The following is a 21,212-nucleotide window of genomic DNA, read 5'->3' on the forward strand; positions in this document are numbered from 1 at the left end:
AATATGTACGTATTGATATAGAGCTAGAGAGAAATGGTAGGAGGGAACTTTCTTCTTTTTTTTTTTTTTTAATATAAAATAGGAATTTCATCACTGAAACTGTTTCAATGCCAACTGGATAAGAAAAGGATGAGATGTAGTTCTCCCAATTTCAATTTCCGTATTCATTTAAAGTATCTAGTATTACTTTGCAAAAATTACTAGCTTATCTAAAATATTTAAAGCTATAACAGACAGTTTACTCAATAATGCATGAGCAGGATTTATCACGTATTACACGTCCATCAGTTCACTGCTTCATTGATTTTCCATAATGGACTTTTCCTTGGAGAGGATGAGTCCTTGCAGAAGGAATTAACCACAAGGTGGGGCTGTTGTAAAGCTGCCAAGGTTTGGCTGTAGAGGGAAGGCAGGTCTGATCTTTAGGGTTTCCTTTCCTCTGATGGAGCTTGGAGGCAGCAGCTACTCTCTCACAGATGGTCAAGAATGATAAAGAACAGCCACATCATCTCCCCAGGGCTTCCTCTACCTCAGAGTGATCTGTGGACATTCCTGCCACAGCTGGATTTTGAGGTGCATCCTTTAAGGCACTATGGGTCAAACCCCAAGGATTGTGGGTGAGGGTAGCAAAGGAGCACTATGAGATGCACTTAGAAATCGCATGCAAGATATGCAGGATAGAAAGGCTGTAGTAGATGAAACATTTAATTATGAAGACAGAAAAGCAGAAACCTAATTTGCCAAATGCATTTTGAGTTTGATTTTACAGAACGACAAATGTTTTCAAAGTAGCTTCCCCAGCACTGTGCCTGGCCCATGGTGAGTGATCAGGAAATAACTGATTGAATGAAGAATTAAATGAATGCCAGGAGGTAACAGACTTTGGCACTATTTTTGCTGCTTCCACAGAGTGCCATATAGAGGGATTGGCTGTGTACTACTGTGTTACATTGCATGAATCAAAGGGGGGGAAAAACATGACTTCCTGTACTTTACTATATTAGCACCCAAACTCATATTGTGAGTTGTTGCTTTCTTTTTCCTTTGTAAAAAAATTAACAATTTATATTGAAGGATATATATTAATTTTAGCAACTTGAGAAAATATAGATATATATCTATATAAAGACAAAATTAAAAATTACAATCCTACTCCCCAGCAATAACCACAAAATAATGTTTTGTTTATATTCTCTAGACCTTTTTAGACAAATGTATAAAAATGAATATAAATCCATAGAAGTATAAAATATGACATTCTATTCTGTACATCGCTATTTTGTGACTTGTTTTTCCTTTAATGTAATTAACGTGTAATTAACATGTGATTAGGCTGTGAGTTATGTAGTTGTACATGTATAGAAATCTATATTGTTGAACATATATTAACAATATTCTATTATAAACATGTACCATAATTTATATACCTAATAAAAGACCACATTATTACAGAAGGAGTTTCAAATAATGAAGATATTGCCACATTCAGAAGATGACCACTATGATTTTTAAATAAAGAGTTTCTTTTTTTTTTTGAGACAGAGTCTCGCTCTGTTCCCCAGGCTGGAGTGCAGTGGCGGGATCTCAGCTCACTGCATCCTCCACCTCCTGGGTTCAAGTGATTCTCATGCCTCAGCCTGTAACTGGGATTACAGGTATGCACCACCATACCCGGCTAATTTTTTGTATTTGTAGTAGAGATGGAATTTTGCCATGTTGCCCAGGCAGGTCTCGAACTCCTGAGCTCAGGCAGTCTGCCCGCCTCTGGCTCCTGAAGTGTTAGGATTACAGGTGTGAGCCACTGTGCCCAGCCAAATAATGAGTTTCTTAAAGGATGAATTCAACTCACAGAAGTACCGCACTTGCCTAATGTAATCCCTATCCAGGGAATAAAAGCTTGTTCAGCATTTTCTTCTTTCCATCCCTTCCTTCTTTCCTTCTTCTACTAAAAATAATATTGTGATAAACAGCCCCGGGCCTTCATTTCATTATTTCGTTAGGGTAAGTTTCTGGAAGGGAATTTTGTGAGTGAAAAATACGTATTTTTAAGGTTTTAATGCAGATTACCATCACATGACCCTCCACAAACACAACAGGGGGGCCACATCCTGGTCACACTGGTGACTCTTCTCTTTGCCCAGCCTTCCCCAGCAGTGCTGTTGGGTTGAGCGCTTTTTATATTTGTATCTTTATTGCCTAGGTATTTTTCTTCTTGTGTTAACAGCTTCTTTATTTCCTTTGGCCAGTTTCCCACTTTTATTGAGGTTGTCAGCTTTCTTTTATTGATTTTTATGAGAGTTTCATGTACTGTAGATTAGTTTGGGAATACCTGATCACTTTACAATATTGAGTTTTTCTAGCTAGAAACATATGCTTCTCCTTTGATTTATTCACCCCTTCTCTAACTCTTGCAAGGCTGTATGGTTTTCTTCATAAATATGCTGGGCATTTCTAGTTTAGTTGTGTCTCAAAATTATATTTCAGTGTTACTTATGAATAAAAATTTTCCCTATATTGTATTAAACATTACTGCTGCTAAATTATATAAAGTTACCGATTTTGTAATTGGCTGTTCTCTAGGGGTTTGACTGGCATTACATTAAATTTATAGGTTAACCTGGGAAGATGTGTGTTCTGTTTAGCTAGGTTGTTTAAATTCCCAAGTCATTTCTTTTAACTTTTTCTGGTTGGTGAATTGACTGAGATATTTGACTTGATAATCTTTTTTTTTTGTTTTTTGAGATGGAGTCTCTCTGTGTCGCCAGGCTGGAGTGCAGTGGCGCCATCTCAGCTCGCTGCAGCTTTGTACTCCCTGGTTCAAGTGATTCTCCTGCCCCAGCCTCCTGAGTAGCTAGGATTATGGCATGCGCCACCATGCTCAGCTAATTTTTGTACTTTTTTTTAGTAGAGACAGGGTTTCACCATATTGGCCAGGATGGTCTCGATTTTCTGACCTTGTGATCTGCCCGCCTCGGCCTCCCAAAGTGCTGGGATTACAGGCATGAGCCACCGTGTCCGGTCGAGAATATTGAATACAATTAAAGGGTGGGGTAATTGGTGTTTGAGGAACCAAAACAAACAATGTAAAAACAACCTGTTTTCAGGGTTTTAAGTGGCAGAAAGTCCAAGACAAATCTGTCTAAGCAAAAAGGGAAATATTTTCTCATGAAGGCTGGCAAGTCCTGGGGGCACTGGGCTGTAGGCCTGCCGTGATTCAGGACTCAAACTCTTTTAGCTGGATGGGCCCCTTGGCTCTGCTTCCTCTACGTTGGTTCCAGTCCCAGACAGGCTCTCCCTAATGGCACAAGATGGCTGCAGCACCTCCCACAACTATATCTTTCCAGGTTAAAATCTAGCCGAATCTTGTCCCAGAGTTCTCAGCAAAGGTCCTGAGAGCCTGAGACTATGATACTCCGTCATGTGCCCTGTCCTACTCCAAGTCACTGAGGCAGGTTGACTCAGGCCTGCGTTATGGGCCTCACTCCTAGAACCCGAGCGGGGAGACATCTTCCATCCTCTCATCTGAGCTGAGAAGGGACGGGTTGATCTCCTTCAAGCACTGGTTCAAGCGTGGTTCTGAGCGGTAGAATCAGCTTCACCTGAGAACTTCTTAGGAATTATAGGGCCCAACTTCAGACCTGCTGAGTTAGGAGCTCTGGGCGAGGCCCAGTAATCTGTGTTTTAACAGGACATCCAGGTGATTCTGATGCAGCTGAAACTTGAGAATTACCACCTTAAAAGCAGTGTTAGGTTACTATTGCTTTAAGAAGGAGGGGCGTGGCTACTGGGACACCGCGTCACACCAGGTTAACACTGAAATAATAAGGTAGGTGTTACAAAGTGGAAAAAGTGATTATTACAAAGATAGGAATTAAAGAAGCACTTGTATCAGATTTTTCCTTTTGGGAATATGTTAATTAAAAATCACTGTTTACATTTTTCTGAATGAGGAAATAATGCTATTGCATGAAACGATTATTTAAATGTCATCTAATTTGTTTAAAAGGGTTAGTGCTATTAACACTTGATGAAATAGTGGCTGTCATTTACTGAATGCCTCCTCTGTGCCAGGCACTTCCTTGACCACTTTTCCTTCACTGCTTGTAGGGAGGTATTCTGATGAGGAAATGGTGACAAGCTAAGTGGTTTGCTAGTGGTTGAACCAGGTTAGAATTCAGGCCTGTCTGATTTTGAAGGCTGTGCAGTTTTTCCTTTATCCCCGATTGAGTCATCTTATTTCACATTTTGTATTGGAATGGAGGCGAGAGTCGATTTTCTACCATGTTCTACACATTTTAGGGCTAGCACCTAACTTTCTGTTGAGTTTTTTAAGACTTCAAAGCTGGAAATCAGGCCGTCACTCTGACCTATCTGGGCTTCTACTGTGTGCAAAATCATTTCTGTTTTCATGTTTCACTTAATGAGCATTTAATTTTTCTTAAGAACTCACTGATTGCCAACGTAATTAACATGTGATTAGGCTGTGATTACTCAGAACCTGCTCCGCCTCCTTCAGCCACTTTGCTGTAATGGTTTAGATGTCTCTGATGCTGCTGAGATTTTCCACCCGGGGAGCAGAGAGACATTCATTTGCATAACGCTGGGGTTCCTAAGGTGCTGAGCTGCCTGAGGAACACCACCCGGAAGAGGATCTGGAGGGCAAAAGGTACAGCTCCCTGGGAAGCTAAGCACCAGTGGTCTGCTTGAAAGTCACGTAGACTTACTTCATGCCACTGGTGCTAATTCTCCTGCCACTTAGCGCTTGTTGCGGTTCCTAATTTTTTCTGTGGTGCTATTGAAAGTTAAGAGGCAGCCACTCTTGAGTAAACTAATTTACAGTGAAGTATAAATGATTGAGAACTATTAGACTTGGGAGGAAGTGTTTGCCTTTTGGAGCATTCGGCATTGTAACAGAGAGATTGGTAATTTTGAGCTGGCTAGGGTTGGGGGAAGCAATTTGTAGACCCTTTACAATTTTGTTGCTATCAGCTGCCTTCCAATATTACTGATTTACCTAGGTCTGTCTTCTCTTTTTGAGAATTTAGAAGTTTCTGAAAGTTCCAAATATTCCTCCCTTCCACATTGTTTTTTTCTCAGAGCGGGCAAGAGGAAAAGGGAAATCAAGCTGTTGAAAATTGAACTTGTATATTACGCTTGATGTAGTTTGGATGTTTGTCCCCTCCAAATCTCATGTTGATATGCAAACCCCAGTGTCGGAGGTGGGACCTGGTGGGAAGTATTTGAGTCATGGGAGTGGTTGCTTCATGAATACCTTGTGGGAAAAAGCATATCCCAGATAAATACCCAGATATTGGGTGCGTATGAGGCAAATGTTAGTAAGTTGGCAATTTTATTTCCCCTGCTCTGTACAGAGGGAGTTAGAGACACGCAGTGACACAAATTAATCAAGTAAAGAGCATTGGATGAGAACCCAGTTTATCTCACCAGAAGACTGCAGTGCCTCTGGGGTCTTGATAGTTGTTTTAGGGAGTCTTTTGGTGTCTCCGTGTTCTGAACACTCTCTGTAGACTAAATAATACATCATGCCCTGATGAGATACTGCTGCTTTGTAAATATTTTAGATGTTATAATGGCTTATAAAAATAAATTAATTTAAAGACACTTCTGAATCCAGAGTTGCTTTTGGTCATTATACTTCTTAAAGCATAGCTTTCCAAAAGGCAAGATCATGACTTTCGGGTAAGTATAAAATGAACACATATCACAGATTTAAAAAAAACTCATTAATTAATGAGAGAATCAGTCAGATGTTATTACTGGTTTAAAAACATTTGTGAAGCTGGGATATTTAAAGACAATTTAAAAAAGAAATGTTAGAATGAGATTGCCAGGTTAGATTTAAAATTAGTCAGTGTCTTTCAGGACCATAAATCCTTGAAATAATTATTTTACCAGTTTATACCCCAATTTATAAATCTGTACATCCTTGAGGATATGTGTTCTACTGGACAGAATTTTTTTGTGTCTTTACTAGATAAAAATCTGCAAGTTAGCAAGTAACACCACTAAGTATGAGATCTTTAATCAGTAGTGTATTAGTAGTTTTATAGTCTTTGCTGTAAGAGAATACCTGAGACTGGGTAATTTATATAAAAAACAAAGAGGTTTATTTGGCTTACAGCTCTTCAGAGTATACAAGAAGCACAGTGCTGGATCTGCTTCTGAAGAGGCCTTAGGAAGCTTTCAGTCAGCGGAAGGCAAAGGAGGAGCAGGCGTGTCACATGGTGAGAGAGAGAACAAGCGAGAAAGAAGAGGTGTCATGCTGTTTTTTTAAACAACCTCCTCTCCCATGAACTAATAGACTGAGAACTCACTCATTACCATGGGAGGGCACCAAGATATTCATGAGGGATCTACCCCCGTGACCCAAATACCTCCTACCAGGTCCCACCTCCAACATTGGGGGTAGTATTTCAACATGAGATTTGGAGGGGACAAACATCCAAACTACATCAAGTAGTAAATAGTGAGATGAACTAAGTTCATCCCCCTAGATCAGGGACCAGCAACATTTTTCTCTAATGAACCAGATAATAAATGTTTCAGGTTTTGTGGGCCATATACATGTCTGTCTCATATTCTTCTCCCCATTCTTCTCCTTGGCAGTACAAAAGCAGGATGTGGGCCAGATTTGGCTAATGAGTCACTTGCCAATCCCTCCCCTAGATAATCGTTGGGTGGCCTTTCCTGTATATGACATTGAAAGGGTATGATGCCTGCCTCTTTTACCTTCCAAGTTTCATAAACTTTTTTCAAACAGTCCTTTCTCAAATAACAAAATCAAAGAGTACAATTGCTGTTAGGTTGGGTAGGGATGTTAGTGGCAACATTTGATATTTAAAAATCTTCTTATTAGCAAGGTTGGGGAGATTTTCCTGGAGTTCCGAAAGGACAAGTTTTGTGGGGAGGAGGAATGTTAGTTTCAGGCACAGTTTAATTCTGTCCATTTGGAGGGACACTGTCCACTAGATGTGAGACATAGTGGTTTTGTCAATTTTGCCTAATTCTTCCAGGTACTTTGAAGGTTTTTCTGTTGAAAGTCAACATTTTTGAAATGTTAGAAATTGCTTTTTAAGTAAATAGAAAAGGCAGCTTCAGATGAGATAAGCATTTCAAAATTTTGACTTTCAACAGAAAAACTTAAATATTTCTTAGTGTGTGTTTTTTGGAGTGTGTTTTAGAGTGCTGGTTTTTTGTGTTTTTTTTTGGGAGGACATCTCTGGGAACTTAGAGAAGAATCAACAGTAGTTTCTCTCTCTGGTGAATTCACCTTGATTTTCTCTTTGGAGACAAATATAAATTGAGATTTATTACCTGTTTAGTTTTTGCAAATGTGTTGAGAGAGATTCTCTTTTGTTGTCGTTTCCAGCGGGAGGTCATGAATAATGCATGGAGCAGTTGCTTATATTGATAAACGTGATTAATTTAAATAATAGGACTAAGATTTATGCTAACCTTTTAAATTTTATTTTTGTGGTTCTGAGTATGTACATGAGTTGTTTTTAAACAAAGAGAGGAAAATGCTTTTGGGGGGGCTTAGTGACATATTTGGATATATTGAGGTGTATGGATTTGTCCTTTCTCTGCGTCTGTTTGGTCAACCCATTGGCTGTGTTGGTATCTGTGCTGTGTTTCATTGATGTGACCCTGTCTTATGGTGGGAAGTGCTCAGTAAACACTCTGTTGAATTGCTGAAGCCATTGTTTTGCAGGACATCCTTGTGGGGAAAAGCCTTGATTGGGGTATTGTATCCTCTCTCTCTTTTTTTTTTGAGACAGGGTCTCACTCTATCGCCCAGGCTGGAGTACAGTGGTGCGATCTGGGCTCACTGCAGCCTCGACTCCCTGGGCTCAAGCAATTCTCCCACCTCTGTCTCCAGAGTAGCTGCGACTACGGATACACACCACCATGCCTGGCTAATTTTTTTTGTATTTGTAGAGACGGGGTTTTGCCCTGTTGCCCAGGCTGGTCTCAAACTCCTGAGCACAAGCAATCCACCCATCTTGGCCTCCCAAAGTGCTGAGATTACAGGCGTTTGCCACCATGCCTGGCCTGTATCCTCTCATGAAAATTCTTAGAGAGCAGCCACATTTTTGGGAGAGCAGCACTCTATCTCTTAAATTGAAGATTAGGAATATGATATAGAATTATTCCAAAAGGGCTTAAAAAGCCAACAGGGGCCAAGAAACACAAGGATCTCAGTTCACTCCCTTTCTTGGTTACACAGGGAGGTAAAGGTGGGTTCTTAGTGTGGGAGACAGAACTGGAGGGCAGACAAGGGTAAGGTGCCTGGATCACTGTTTCAAAAAATAAATACCAGGCAAAATGATTATCATTTTCAACTGTTTTTGCCTGGTTTCTGATTTCAGACCTGGGATTCTTTTCTTTCCTTTTTTTTTCCAGTTGATGTGATAGCTAGCAACAGAAATTCAGTTAATTATGGGAAAGGCAATCTTCTCTGATTCATTTCTGATTAAATAATTATTTCACCAGTTTATACCCCAATTTATGCTTTGGTAAGAGGTTTACAAAAATATATACTCTATAAGAAGATATAAAAACAAGTGAGGAAATGAAGCAAAAGGAGTCATTCCTTCATTCACTCATTTATTTATACATTTAACAGATACTTATTGAGTACCTACAGTGTGCAAAGCACTGTTCTCTGTGCCTGGAATATTTCAGTAAACAAAACAAACTCCCTGTCCTTATGGAGCCTATTCTAGCCTGGGGTAAAAGGTGATTGACAATAAATACATGCACAAGTAAGAATGTGACATAGCAGCTGGGCATGGTGGCTCACACCTGTAATCCCAGCATTTTGGGAGGCCATAGTGGGTGGATTACCTGAGGTCAGGCATTTGAGACCAGCCTGGCCAATGTGGCGAAACCCCATCTCTACTAAAAATACAAAAAAATTAGCCGAGTATAGTGGTACGTGCCTGTAGTCCCAGCTACTTGGGAGGTTAGGGCAGGAGAATCGCTTGATTCCGGGAGGCAGAGGTTGCAGTGAGCCAAGATCACGCCATTGCATTCCAGCCTGGGTAACAAGGGCGAAACTCCGTCTCAAAAAAAAAAAAAAAAAAAAAAAGAATGCAACATGGTACGTGTTACTTTCTGCGATATGGACAGGAAAGCAGGATAAGGGAAACGGGAGCAACAGGAGTGAGGGCGGGGGTGGAAGGAGGGTTACTATTTATAAGGAAGGTTCAGGAAGGCCTCTCTGATGAGGTGACATTTGGACCTGAGATCTCAATGAAGTGACGAGTGAGTCACATGACATCTGAAAAAAGAGAGTTTCGGAAAGAAAGAACAGTAGGTATAAAGGTTTGAAGGTTTAAAGCTTGAAGGACAGGTCTTGCCAAGCATGTTTGAGGAGCAGCCAGGAGGCCAAGGTAGCTTGAGCAGAATAAGGGGGATGAGGGGAGGAGGTAAGGGGATTTCATAGGCCTCTGCAAGAGTGAGATTTTACTCAGAGATACAGGGAGCCACTGGAGGGTGTTGGGGGCAGAGTAATGACCACAATTTGACTTCCATTAAAAAAAAAAGACTAATGGGCCTGGCCTGGTGGCTCATGCCTGCAATTCCAGCACTCTGGGAGGCCAAGATGGGCAGATCATGAGGTCAGGAGACCGAGACCATCCTGGCTAACATGGTGAAACCCCGTTTCTACTGAAAATACAAAAAAATTAGCCGGACACGGTGGCATGTGCCTGTAATCCCACTTGGGAGGCTGAGGTAGGAGAATCGCTTGAAGCCAGGAGGTGGAGGTTGCAGTGAGCCGAGATCGCGCCACTGCACTCCAGACTCGGTGACAGAGTGAGACTCCATGTCAAACAACAACAGAAAAAGAGAACAACAGAGTGCAGCCAGAAAGACAGCCGCCCCCTCGCACGTTCATGGGGAACCTGGTGCTAAACCATTGGTAGACGACCTGCTTCTGGGTTGGGGTTTTCTACGTAGCAGAGCAGCTCCCTCTCTGCAATCTATTGAAAGTCAGCCCTTGACATAAGGGTTTGAAAAAAAAAAGAAAAAAGGAAGAAAGAAAGAGAGAGAGAGAGACAGAGAGAGAGAGAAAGAAAGAAAAGAGAAAGAAAGAAAAAGAAAGAAGGAAGGAAGGAAAGAAAAAGAAAGAAGAAAGAAAAAGAAAGAAAGAGAAAGAGAGAGAAAGAAAGAAAGAAAGAAAGGAAAGAAAGAAAGAAAGAGAAAACCACTCTGGCAACTATGGTGAGAATAGTTGGTGGGGGAAAGGGAGGAAGCAGGGAGTCCAATTAAGAGGCCATTGTAGTAATTCAGACAAGATATGATGGTGACTTGGATGGGGGGTTACAAGTGGAGATTGTATGAAGCATTTGGATTCTGGATACAGGATTTACTGATGGATTGGATTTCGTCTTGCTGATAAAGAGTGTGAGAGAGAAGGCAAGATTTTGTCCTGAGTTACTGGAAGAATGGAATTGCCATTGACTGAGATAGATAAGGCTGAGGGGAGAATGATCAGCAAACTAGGAATGGAAGTGATCTTTCTCAGCCTGATAAAACGTATCTACAAAAACCCCACAGTTCACCTTATACTTAATGTGAAAGACTGAATGCTTTCCTCCTAAGATTAGGAAGAAGATAAGGATGCCCCTCTTGACACTTCTGTTTAACATTGTACAGGAGGTTCTAGCCATTGCAATTAGGCAAGAAAAAGAAGTAAAAGTTATCTGGATTATCAAGAAAGAAGTAAAACTGTCTCTATTTGCAGATGACGTGATCTTGTATATAGAAAGTCCACAGGAATCGACTACAAAACAATTAGAACTAACCAATGAGTTCACCAAGGTTGCAGGAAACAAGATCAATATACAAAATTCAATTCTATTTCTATACACTAACAATGAACATTCCAGAAATGAAATTAAGAAAACAATATCATTTACTGCCGTATGACTACATGACATCAGCCAGAGAGAGTGAGAGAGAAAGAGAGTCTGGGTAGAGGGGGGAAGAAGAAGGTATGAACCCCAGATCACCAAAATTCAAAGGTCAGGGAGATGAAGGGAAGCAGTAAGGCAGTAAGGCAGCTGGACAACCAAGAGAGTCATATCCTGGAGGCAAGTATTTGAGAACAGAGGAGGTGATCAACAGTATGTGATGCTGCTGAAGAGTGAGTAAGATGAGGACTGGGGATTGACAACTGAGTAAGTTGAATGAGCCTGAGTGAAAAGCAAGAGAGAAAGAATGAGAGACAGAGGAGTAGGAGAAAAGCTCTGTCCAGAACCAATACTTTTTTTGGAAAATGTAGTAAAAGTGGAGCACTAGCAAAATCAATATGCAAGCCCATTTTTTTTTGCTTATTAAATTCAGTGGACATGCATTTTACTCTCAATTACTCTAAAGTCTTGTAAATGTGCACTCTCAGTTTCCATACTATCTCATTGTAGTCTGTAACAGTTTGCTGAGTGGACTGGTACTTGTTCATGGAAGCCACTTTGGCAACATGAACTAAAATGGATTCAACATGGATATCATAGAGTACTGGGCCTGATGCAGGAGGTACTTATTAGAGAATAAACATTGGTCTCACTGTCTCAGAGGCCATATATCTCCTTGTTCAGAAAGCATGAAGCCTGAAGTTTGGTCCCACATAAGTTATAATCATGAGCAAGTGAAAAATCCTGCACAAAGCATTATCCTCTTCTATAAATGATAACAGCTATCTGCTCTCTTCCTCATAATTTTGACATTTGTATGGTATTTTAGTCTGACTTGCTCATTTAAGTTTTATACAACCTTGCAAAGTGGGTGGACTTTTTTTTAATCCCCATAAAGAAACAGGCTCAGAAAGAGGAAACAACTTGTCCGCCCTCATGCTATTTGGAAGCGATAGAGCCAGGACGACCCTTTTAGATCCACCCATAAGCTTGCCACCAGACTGGGTTGTGAGATTTTTAAAAATCGCTTTCCACATTTGAATTTAACATCAGCTGTGCTTTGATAATTTATGTCCTATTTTTGTGATCACAAATTTGCAGGTTGAATTTAGTGTCACTGTGAGTATGTGTGAGTTGTCAACATAGCAAGATAAATAGACCTTGTCTTTCAAATCTAAACAGTTGCTGGGTTATACTATTGTTGGTTTTAAATTCTAACCAGAAGTGCTCTTCATTCTGGAAATGCTGCCTTGTAACTGAGTTGTTTCCTCTTTCACAGCATATGAGCTATTTGCATTCATCAGTCACATGGGAACATCCACAATGAGTGGTCATTACATTTGCCATATCAAAAAGGAAGGAAGGTGAGTCATTTTTAGAAGGTAAATGATAGCTATGATTTATTGAGTACCTACTAGATGCCAGGCACTCTCCTAGGTACATTGTATGTTACCTCATTTGGTTCTCACATTGGTCTTGTAAAGGGTACACTGTTAATGCCCTTTTACACATCAAGACACGGAGACTCAGGGAGGCTGAATAGCTTGACCTTAGCTAGTAAGTAGCTGTGTCGGAGCTGGTATTCAAAGCCACTTTCAACTATCATACCAAAGTGACTTCCCAAAATAAAGATGCATCCTGCAGCAAAATGTATGCTGTAATTGGAACCTCCCTAGGATTGCCATATTTAGCCAACAAAATGAAACAAGACAAGAAAAACCAGGATGCCCTATTAAATTAGAATTTCAGATAAATAATGAATATTTTTTAATATAAATAAATTTCAAGTATTCTGTCCCAAATATTATATGGGGCATGCTTATACTGAAATTGATTATTGCTTGCCTGAAACTCAGATGTAACTGGGTAACGTGTATTTTGTCTGGCAGCTCTAAACCTTCAGTGCATTGCCTTACTACAACCTTGCAGTTGGCTTCTCAGCCTTCTTAAGTAGAATTGTTAAGTGTATGCTGAACCGGGAATGAGACAGTTGTGGAATGAAAGACTGCTGCTTTCCTCAGAACCTTCTCCCTGGGCTGGATCCCTACAGGCCGCACTGGTGCCCTTCCTGCAGCTCCGGACTGAGTGGCCTGTGGGTTGGCACTTCTGCTTGAGGGCAGTGCTCAGGCCATGTGGACGCTGGAGAAATGCCTGAGTGTGGCCTCTTGCTCCATGGCTCCCACTGCAGAACTGACCATTTCCCACCTGGACTCCGTTGTGTTCTTTTGTGGTGTGTCTTTTAGTTTTGTCTTCTTAACTTGATTGATAAAATAGTTGAGCACAGCAATTTATCTTTTTTTTTGAGATGGAGTTTCACTCTTGTTGCCCAGGCTGGAGTGCAATGGCGCAATCTCAGCTCATTACAACCTGCACCTCCCAAATTCAAGCGATTCTCCTGCCTCAGCCTCCCAAGTAGCTGGGATTACAGGTGTGCGCCATTATGTCCAGCTAGTTTTGTATTTTTAGTAGAGATGGGGTTTCGCCATGTTGGTCAGGCTGGTCCTGAACTCCTGACCTCAGGTGATCCACCCGCCTTGGTCTCCCAAAGTGCTGAGATTACAATTGTGAGCCACCACGCCTGGTTGGGATTTAATCTTTGTAGTGAATTCTTTTTATTACAAACACAATAGCTCTTTTAAAAACACTTTATGGAATGAAGTCAGAGAAAATAAAGTAAAAATTCTTTTTAAAAGAAAAATAGCTTAATTATAATTTTTAAAGCAATAAAATTCATTGTAAATAATTTATAAATATAAAAATATACAAAGAATATGTACTCTGGAAGCCTAACAATAACCATTGTCTACATTTTGATATATTTTTCTTTGTTTTATTGGCTCATTGGAAGAAAATGTATATATGTCTGTATGCACATATATTACATATAAATATGCACATGTATTTACAACTTAACTAAAAGCTTAAAATATGTGCAGAGTACATACGATTTTTTTACCTGTGTTTTCCCATTTCATATTATATCATGATTATTTTCTCACTTTGCCAAATATTCTTTGAATATATTTTAATAGTTCTATAATAGTTCACTGCGTGGATTTTTTTAAAATTCTGGTTTTAAGCTAGTTTTATACCTAAGACTGAAATAAGCATTGTTGTACATAATTCTTTGACTCAATTTCTCAGGCTATGTATGGATTTCTATAAAGGGAGTTATGGGATCAAAGGTTAAAATGTTTGGAGGCTCCAAATACATTTTAGTAACTACTTTTTGATTGAGCTTAAGAATCAAAAAGCAGTTGTAGCTGGGTATAATGGCATGTGCCTGTGTTCCTAGCTACTCCAGAGGCTGAAGCAAGAGGATCCCTTGAGCCCAGGAGTTCGAAGCTTCAGATTGTGCTACCGTACAGCCTGGGGAACAGAATGATGTCTCTTAAAAAAAAAAAAAGCAGTTGTGATTCCCTACCAGCATTCTGTTCCTTTTTATACGACGAACTTGAGTATAGTATCTTAAAACATCATGGTTAAGTATTGTGTGCCATATGGTTTAGTAACTTCTCTCTGTAAAGTTTCCTGGAACTGACTTAAATCCATCAAATGCTTCTGTCTTGTTTCAGATGGGTGATTTACAATGACCACAAAGTCTGTGCCTCAGAAAGGCCCCCTAAAGACCTGGGCTACATGTACTTTTACCACAGGATACCAAGCTAAACCTCAAATATAAAAGTTGGCAAGAAGAAGCCATATGCCTTTTTAATTTGCCAAAAAAAAAAAAAAAAAAAGAAGAAGAAGAAGTTGAAACAACCAGACATGAAGGAATACATGTGGTATTTATAGTTTATTTAAAGAGCACGATCAGTTGACACCTTCTGAAATAGAACTGGGAAGAAATTTCTACTAGTGATGATACACTATTATATTGTAGATAGTTTTTATAAATGTTCAAAAAGAGGATGATATTTAAAAACAAAAAAGTATTCATATTGCTGGTGGAGGATCTGCCATCAGCACATCAGAAATGGAGATGTGCCCCCAGCCCTCTATTTTGCTTTGGGGGTCAGTGGTAGTGGCCTCCGGAGAAACCAAATAATGTGGCCAGTGGTGTGGCCTTACCCACAGCAAATGAAAAGCCCACTTGTGTTTCATATAGAAAATCAGCAATTGGGTGGGGCTTTATTTGTGACATATTTTTTTCATGACATACAATAGTTTCTGATGTATCCATGTAGATATTATGCTCTGTCCATAATAGAGCCTCTGCAATGAAAGATATTTTTAATTTAAGTCATATCAAAATTCATAATATGATTGTGTGAATGTGTGTGAGAGTGACTGAGAGTGTGAGATTTACTAGAAAAGGGAGTCCACTAGAAAATCTGTGACAAGTTTGTTTTTAAAGGCTGAACAGTTGGTATTAAGCATATCTGAAAAAAGCAAGTAAATATTTTCACAAAACTATGACTCAGGAACCTTCGAGAAGATTAGTTCCCCACTTAGATTTTAAGGAGTAAAAAAAAGGGCTGAGTTATGCCTTTAAGTGCTGTCAAGAATTCACTTGGGTTTGGGACATTTGCTGATGTAATGCTAGATGCCCACAGCAGCATAATATTGTACTTTGTCAAAGGTAGGTAAATTCTCTGTTTCTCAGCAGCCCTTTCCCCAAAAGGTATGGTGTTTATTTTTAGTTAAAATAGCTAATCTCTTTTTACCATCTCACATGATAACTCTTTGGAGTCATCTCACGTGCCCCAAATTTGTCTGTAATTTTCCCATCTCTGAGCTCTTTATCTGCCTCCATTTCCTTGTTTTTCTGGGGCCATAGTCTCATCTCTGCCCTTTTTTGGTTTATCACCTTCTGACTTGTCTTTACTGCTTATCTGATGTGACCGACAGTGTGATCTTGGACACTCTAAGGATTTTAGATGCAAAGAAATTTTATATAGACTATCCTTTTCATTTTGGTTATTTCAGCATTTTAGTTGCAACCTGGGATTAGATTAGAGTTTCCAATGTGATGAAAAGTGGAATGATAGCATTCTGTAATTTCTATAATTTTCCTACTGGTCTGTATCAAATTCTAGAGTCTCTGGAGTTGCTATTTCAAATTATTCGGTCAAATGAAAAACGATTTATTGCTGCCTGTTTAACATGTATTTGTTTGGTTGAAAGGGTCTTTTTAGAAACTGTAGGAAAATAAACAGAGCAACCAGGTGAAATAAAGCACAGACATTGGATTAGGATGTAGTGAGTTGTGAGCAATCACGATTCTGGGTATGTTGGGGGGCCCTGTCTCATAGGTGATCCTTTGGTGCCATGTGAGCGAGGGACGTGGTGTCTGAGGCCCATGGCCTGGAGACCTGGGTGCTGCTCCTAGTTGGCTGTGGACCTTGGGCAAGTCCTTCATCCTTCTTGTGCCTCACTATCCTCATCTGAACAATGGTATGATGACACCTGCCCTTCTTTCCAATCATGCTTTGAGGATACAGTGAGACTGGTTACAGTGAACCTTCAATGAGTAGAATGTGGTGTGCCGTGGTGGGTCATAGTAGACTGCCTTTTCTCCTCTGATGTTTTCCTCAATTTGGGAACAAATGAGATTGGCAGAAGGAGGGAGCTCATGGTGCAGTACTTTTGTACTAAAGTGTGCCCACTGGTGTCACCTCCTAATATTGACTTGGATTGCCTAAAGCAGTCCTACTCTGTTATGAGAGTCACTGACTCCCGTGGATATCCCCACACTAAGCAGCCTTACAAAATCCAGTCCCCTTAGGGCAGAGTGAGTGTCATAGAATAATAACTCCAAACCCGCATCAAAAATGGCTTGTTTTCAGCGATGTTATAAAGCAAAGACCTGTTTTTTGGAATTGGGGGTGACTGAGGGGTTTGGATTGAAATGTGGATAAAGACAGCGTGTGTATTTTGAATAAAATAAAAATTTTGTAATAAAACTTTGAAAAATCAGTGGTGTAAAATCAATATTTAAGACTATAGGCTATAAATTGTTTGATTTCATTAACTAGCCCTTTTGATGCCTAGACATATTGTAAGAAATTCTGCTATGGCTGCCTTTTCTTCTGCCTCACAACACAAAGGGCTATTTCTACAAGGCAAAGTTTTGTATATGTGCTATTCTTTACTTCAGATTGAGAGCTGGGAAAAACTGGAGTAAATAATGGGTTTCTTACTTGCTTAAAAACTTATTTATATGTGTATCTCAATATATACAAGGCAGGTTCCCCTATAAAAGTCTGGAATGTACTGCTTAATTTTACACTTGTGTAGACACAATTATTTGTGACTGAAAAGTGGAATAACGTTTGGATTGTGTCAACTCATTATCAGTCTGTTAGGAGTCCTCTATGTGAGGCATGGTGGTCTAATTGTGAAATTCTCACTGTATATGGGTGTCTGTGTGAAAGACAGCACTTTCTTCCTGTAAATATCTTTTGATGTCCATTTGTGTAGAATTCCAAGGAATGTGTCTTTGGAAAAGGTAATGTATCAAAGTTTTTATTTTGCCAGTTGATCTAAATTCCCATATAACCAATCAGAAATCCAGTTTGGTTCGGATTGGGATTTTCTTGTAAAGAAAAAAAAAAAAGTATGCAGAAAAGACTTTGGAAGAATCATGTGTTAGTGACCCTTTACATCAACGTTGCTTCAGTATTTTGGAATTGACTAGGCTGCTTTCTCCTACCTACAAGAGAATGTGCCTAACATTTCCCAGTGGTTACTTTGGGCCATAGGAAGTCCAATGGGGATAGCTCGAGCCTCTTGCTCCCTGAGTCATTTATTCCCTTTACCTGAACCAGAGCCTTACCTGCAATTCATAGTGAGAGCACCTGGGTCTGTATCCTGACTCCACTCTAAGTGAGGTGGGACTGAATCACTGTACCTCTCTGGGCCTTTTCATTTGAAACAAGTGGGTTAGGCTAGATTAGCTCAGAAGTCCTCTCTTGCCCTAACATTTTATTTTTATTTTCCTGTGGTTACCACTAGAGTCTGACATGTGAAATATGAGGGATCACTTAGAGGTTTGGATGTTGTGTTTTTGCATTGTTACAGCTTATATTCCCCAGTTGAGGACCTGTGTTATTCTTAGTGCCCCTGACACCCCTCTGTGTTCCTACTACAATTATCTATACTTTTTTGGGTAGTCATTCCACTTTTTTTTTTTTGAGACAGAGTCTCGCTTTGTTGCCCAGGCTGAGATTGCAGTGGTGCAATCTCAGCTCACTGCAACCTCCGCCTCCCAGGTTCAAGTGATTCTCCTGCCTCAGCTTCCCAAGTAGCCGAGATTACTGGTGCATGCCACTAAGCCTGGCTAATTTTTCTACTTTTAGTAGAGACAGGGTTTTGCCATGTTGGCCAGGCTGGTCTTGAACTCTCGACCTCAACCTGCCTCAGCCTCCCAAAGTGCTGGGATTACACACATGAGCTGCCGCGTCCGGCCCCACTTTTTTCTACTCTTGAAACAAACAACTTTCCAGTCCGTAAGGTACTTTGGCTCCATCCCCCTCAAAAACAAAACAAAAATCCATTTAAAATGTCCTCCTAGAAAAGCCTCAGAACTGCCTTCAACTAAATCTGTCACCTTTATAGAATATTTTAAAATTCTAGAAGAGGATGGGAAACAAAATTCTAATTCAGTTAGAGCTATGATCCCCAAATAAGTGCTGACAGTCTCCCACAGAAAGGCCATCTTTGTCATCTTGTGGGCATCGCTGTTGCTAAATCACATCAGTACAGGCCTTCTGTGGGGAGATGGCAGGGGTCAGGGGCAGGAGCAGCGGATGGGATTAGATAAAGTGTGATAATATCCTTACTTCAGATTTAAAAAAAATCCTAGGCTATACAACAAGGTTCTGTACTCTTGAGTTGGTGTCTGAGATCACCAGCGCAGTGTCACAGAGATTTTCCACTCTGTAAATCACTCTAAAAGAGTTTGCATAAGACTCTGTAGACCTGTGCTATTCAATGTGGCAGTCAACAGCCATATGTGACGATGACTACTCAAAGTTTGGCTTGTTCAAATCGAGACTGTGCTGTATACATAAAATACACATCAGATTTTGAAAGCTTGGTACCAAAAAGGAATTTAAAGTATTTCATATTGATAATATGCTGAAATGACACTATTTTTGATGTATTAGGTAAACTGTTAACAATGTAATATATATCATTAAAATTCTTTTCACCCATTTTTATCTTTTTTTTTTTTTTTTTTTTTTTGAGACGGAGTCTCGCTCTGCCGCCCAGGCTGGAGTGCAGTGGCCGGGTCTCAGCTCACTGCAAGCTCCGCCTCCTGGGTTTACGCCATTCTCCTGCCTCAGCCTCCCAAGCAGCTGGGACTACAGGCGCCCGCCATGTCGCCTGGCTAGTTTTTTGTATTTTTTAGTAGAGACGGGCTTTCACCATGTTAGCCAGGATGGTCTCGATCTCCTGACCTCGTGATCCGCCCGTCTCGGCCTCCCAAAGTGCTGGGATTACAGGCTTGAGCCACCGCGCCCGGCCTATTATCTTTAAAAAAAAAATGTATCCCCTAAAGAATTTAAAATTAGATATCTGGATAACGTTATACTTCTATTGGACAGCCCCACTCTAGACTTACATGGTGTGTGGTAGGCAGTGAAATCCGTAAATAGGAAAGGCAATTCTGCAAAGCATCTAAATAAACAGAAACAACACAAATATTTTTGCTGGGGTCAGGAGCACTATGAGGCATAGAACATCTCCTAGAAAGCAGATTTTTTTTTTTTTTCCTGCGGAAAAACCAGTATATATGTATGATCCCAGTTAAAAGACAAAAGCAAATGAGCCCAAACTGCCTGTCTTCAGCTTTGCCTGGGAGCTGCTACCTTTGCACCTTTGCTAGCATCTTCTAGATGCCAAAGATATTAGCCACATGAGGGTGTTGGGCATATTCGTTTCATTGTAGGCAAAATTCTCTTGTGGTTTCCCCTCCCCAGGTATTGTTGAGTCTGTTCAAAGCTGAGTGTGTTGAAACACTGCACAAATCCTGCCGCTCTCAATTTGCCGCTTGTCTCAGCCTTAGCAGAGGCTGAGTCTGTTCCTGTGCCTACCTGTCCAGCAGGTTTTGATGTTGGCTCCTGAAAGAGTTTGTATTTATTTTATTTTGCACTAGTCACAGTTGTTGTTAAACTATATCAAATGTTTTGGGAGAGTATTTGCCTGTGATGGAAAGAGAGATGGATGATTTATTGCTTCAATTGTTTTAAATTAAAAGCTATTCTCACAATCTGAGGCCCTTTATGGCTCTTATTTTCTTTAATTTTGAAAAATGCCAAGTAAACCGATTCTGCCATTGATTGTTTTCATCTGTCAGTGGAACAGGTAACTTGAGACAATGACTAATCTTATTTCTTTTTAGGGGTTCTTGGCGTTACCAGGCAGCCATCACAGTGGACCCTCAGTGATGGCACATTGTTACCTCTGTGGAGGAGGGAGGATTTGGGGCAGGGCAGAGTCTCCTGCCTTGGACCTTATCTGCTAGATGTCACGTCACAAATCTTTCTCTTGTTCCCCTGGATCTTGGTTTGCTGATGGCCCCCTTAACACAGATAAAAGCAGAGTGGGCACATGCTATGTCCAGAGACTTAGTTACTTCTATGACACTGTGTCTCTAAGGCATATGAGTTCTCTATTGCTGCTGTGACAAATTACCATGAACTCAGTGGCTTAAAATAATAAATGTATTACTATGCAAATGGTCTTACGGGGCTAAAATCAAGGTGTTGGTAGGGAAGCTGTAAGGGAGAATCAATTCCTGCTTTTTCTAGCTTCTAGAGCCTGCTCATATTCCTGGGCTCATGGTTTCCTCACAGCATTGGCAACACTGCAGCCCCTGCTTCCGTTGTCACATCTCCCGTGGCTGACTTACTTCCCTCTTATAAAGACCTTTGTGGGCCAGGCCTGGTGGCTCACACCTGTAATCCCAGCACTTTGGGAGGCCAAGCCAGGTGGATCACTTGAGACCTGGAGCTCAAGACGAGCCTAGCCAACATGGCAAAGCCCCACCTCTACTAAAAATACAAAAATTAGCCAGACATGGTGGTGTACATCTGTAATCCCAGCTACTTGGGAGGCTAAGGCAGGAGAATCACTTGAACACAGGAGGCTGAGGCTGCAGTGAGCTCAGATGGCACCACTGCACTCCAGCCTGGGCAAGAGAGTGAGACTCCATCTTAAAAAAACAAAAAACAAAAAGCAAAAAAAACCCTTGTGATTACATTGATCTCACCCAGATAATCCAGAATATTATTCTCAAGATCCTTAACGTAATCACATCTGCAA

The 21,212-nt window shown here is 40.5% G+C and overlaps 1 protein-coding gene across 4 annotated transcripts in view; it reads left to right on the forward strand.

Annotated features, from left to right (window-relative positions):
• The window catches only part of USP13 (ubiquitin specific peptidase 13), a 135,893-nt gene extending 119,034 nt beyond the window's left edge, over window positions 1-16,859 (forward strand). For 2 of the 4 annotated variants that reach the window (XM_033211775.1, XM_033211778.1), the window contains 2 exons: window positions 12,220-12,304; window positions 14,516-14,624. In XM_033211775.1, coding sequence (XP_033067666.1) covers window positions 12,220-12,304; window positions 14,516-14,609 — 179 coding nt within the window. In that variant the 3' untranslated portion in view covers window positions 14,610-14,624. Of the gene's footprint in view, window positions 1-12,219; window positions 12,305-14,515 lie in introns of all 4 variants that reach the window. The other 2 variants (XM_033211774.1, XM_033211776.1) reach the window with 2 other exon arrangements.
• Window positions 16,860-21,212: the final 4,353 nt, after the last annotated feature.

This window comes from Trachypithecus francoisi, unplaced genomic scaffold (assembly GCF_009764315.1).
Source record: "Trachypithecus francoisi isolate TF-2019V2 unplaced genomic scaffold, Tfra_2.0 Lachesis_group0, whole genome shotgun sequence".
NCBI lineage: Eukaryota > Metazoa > Chordata > Mammalia > Primates > Cercopithecidae > Trachypithecus > Trachypithecus francoisi.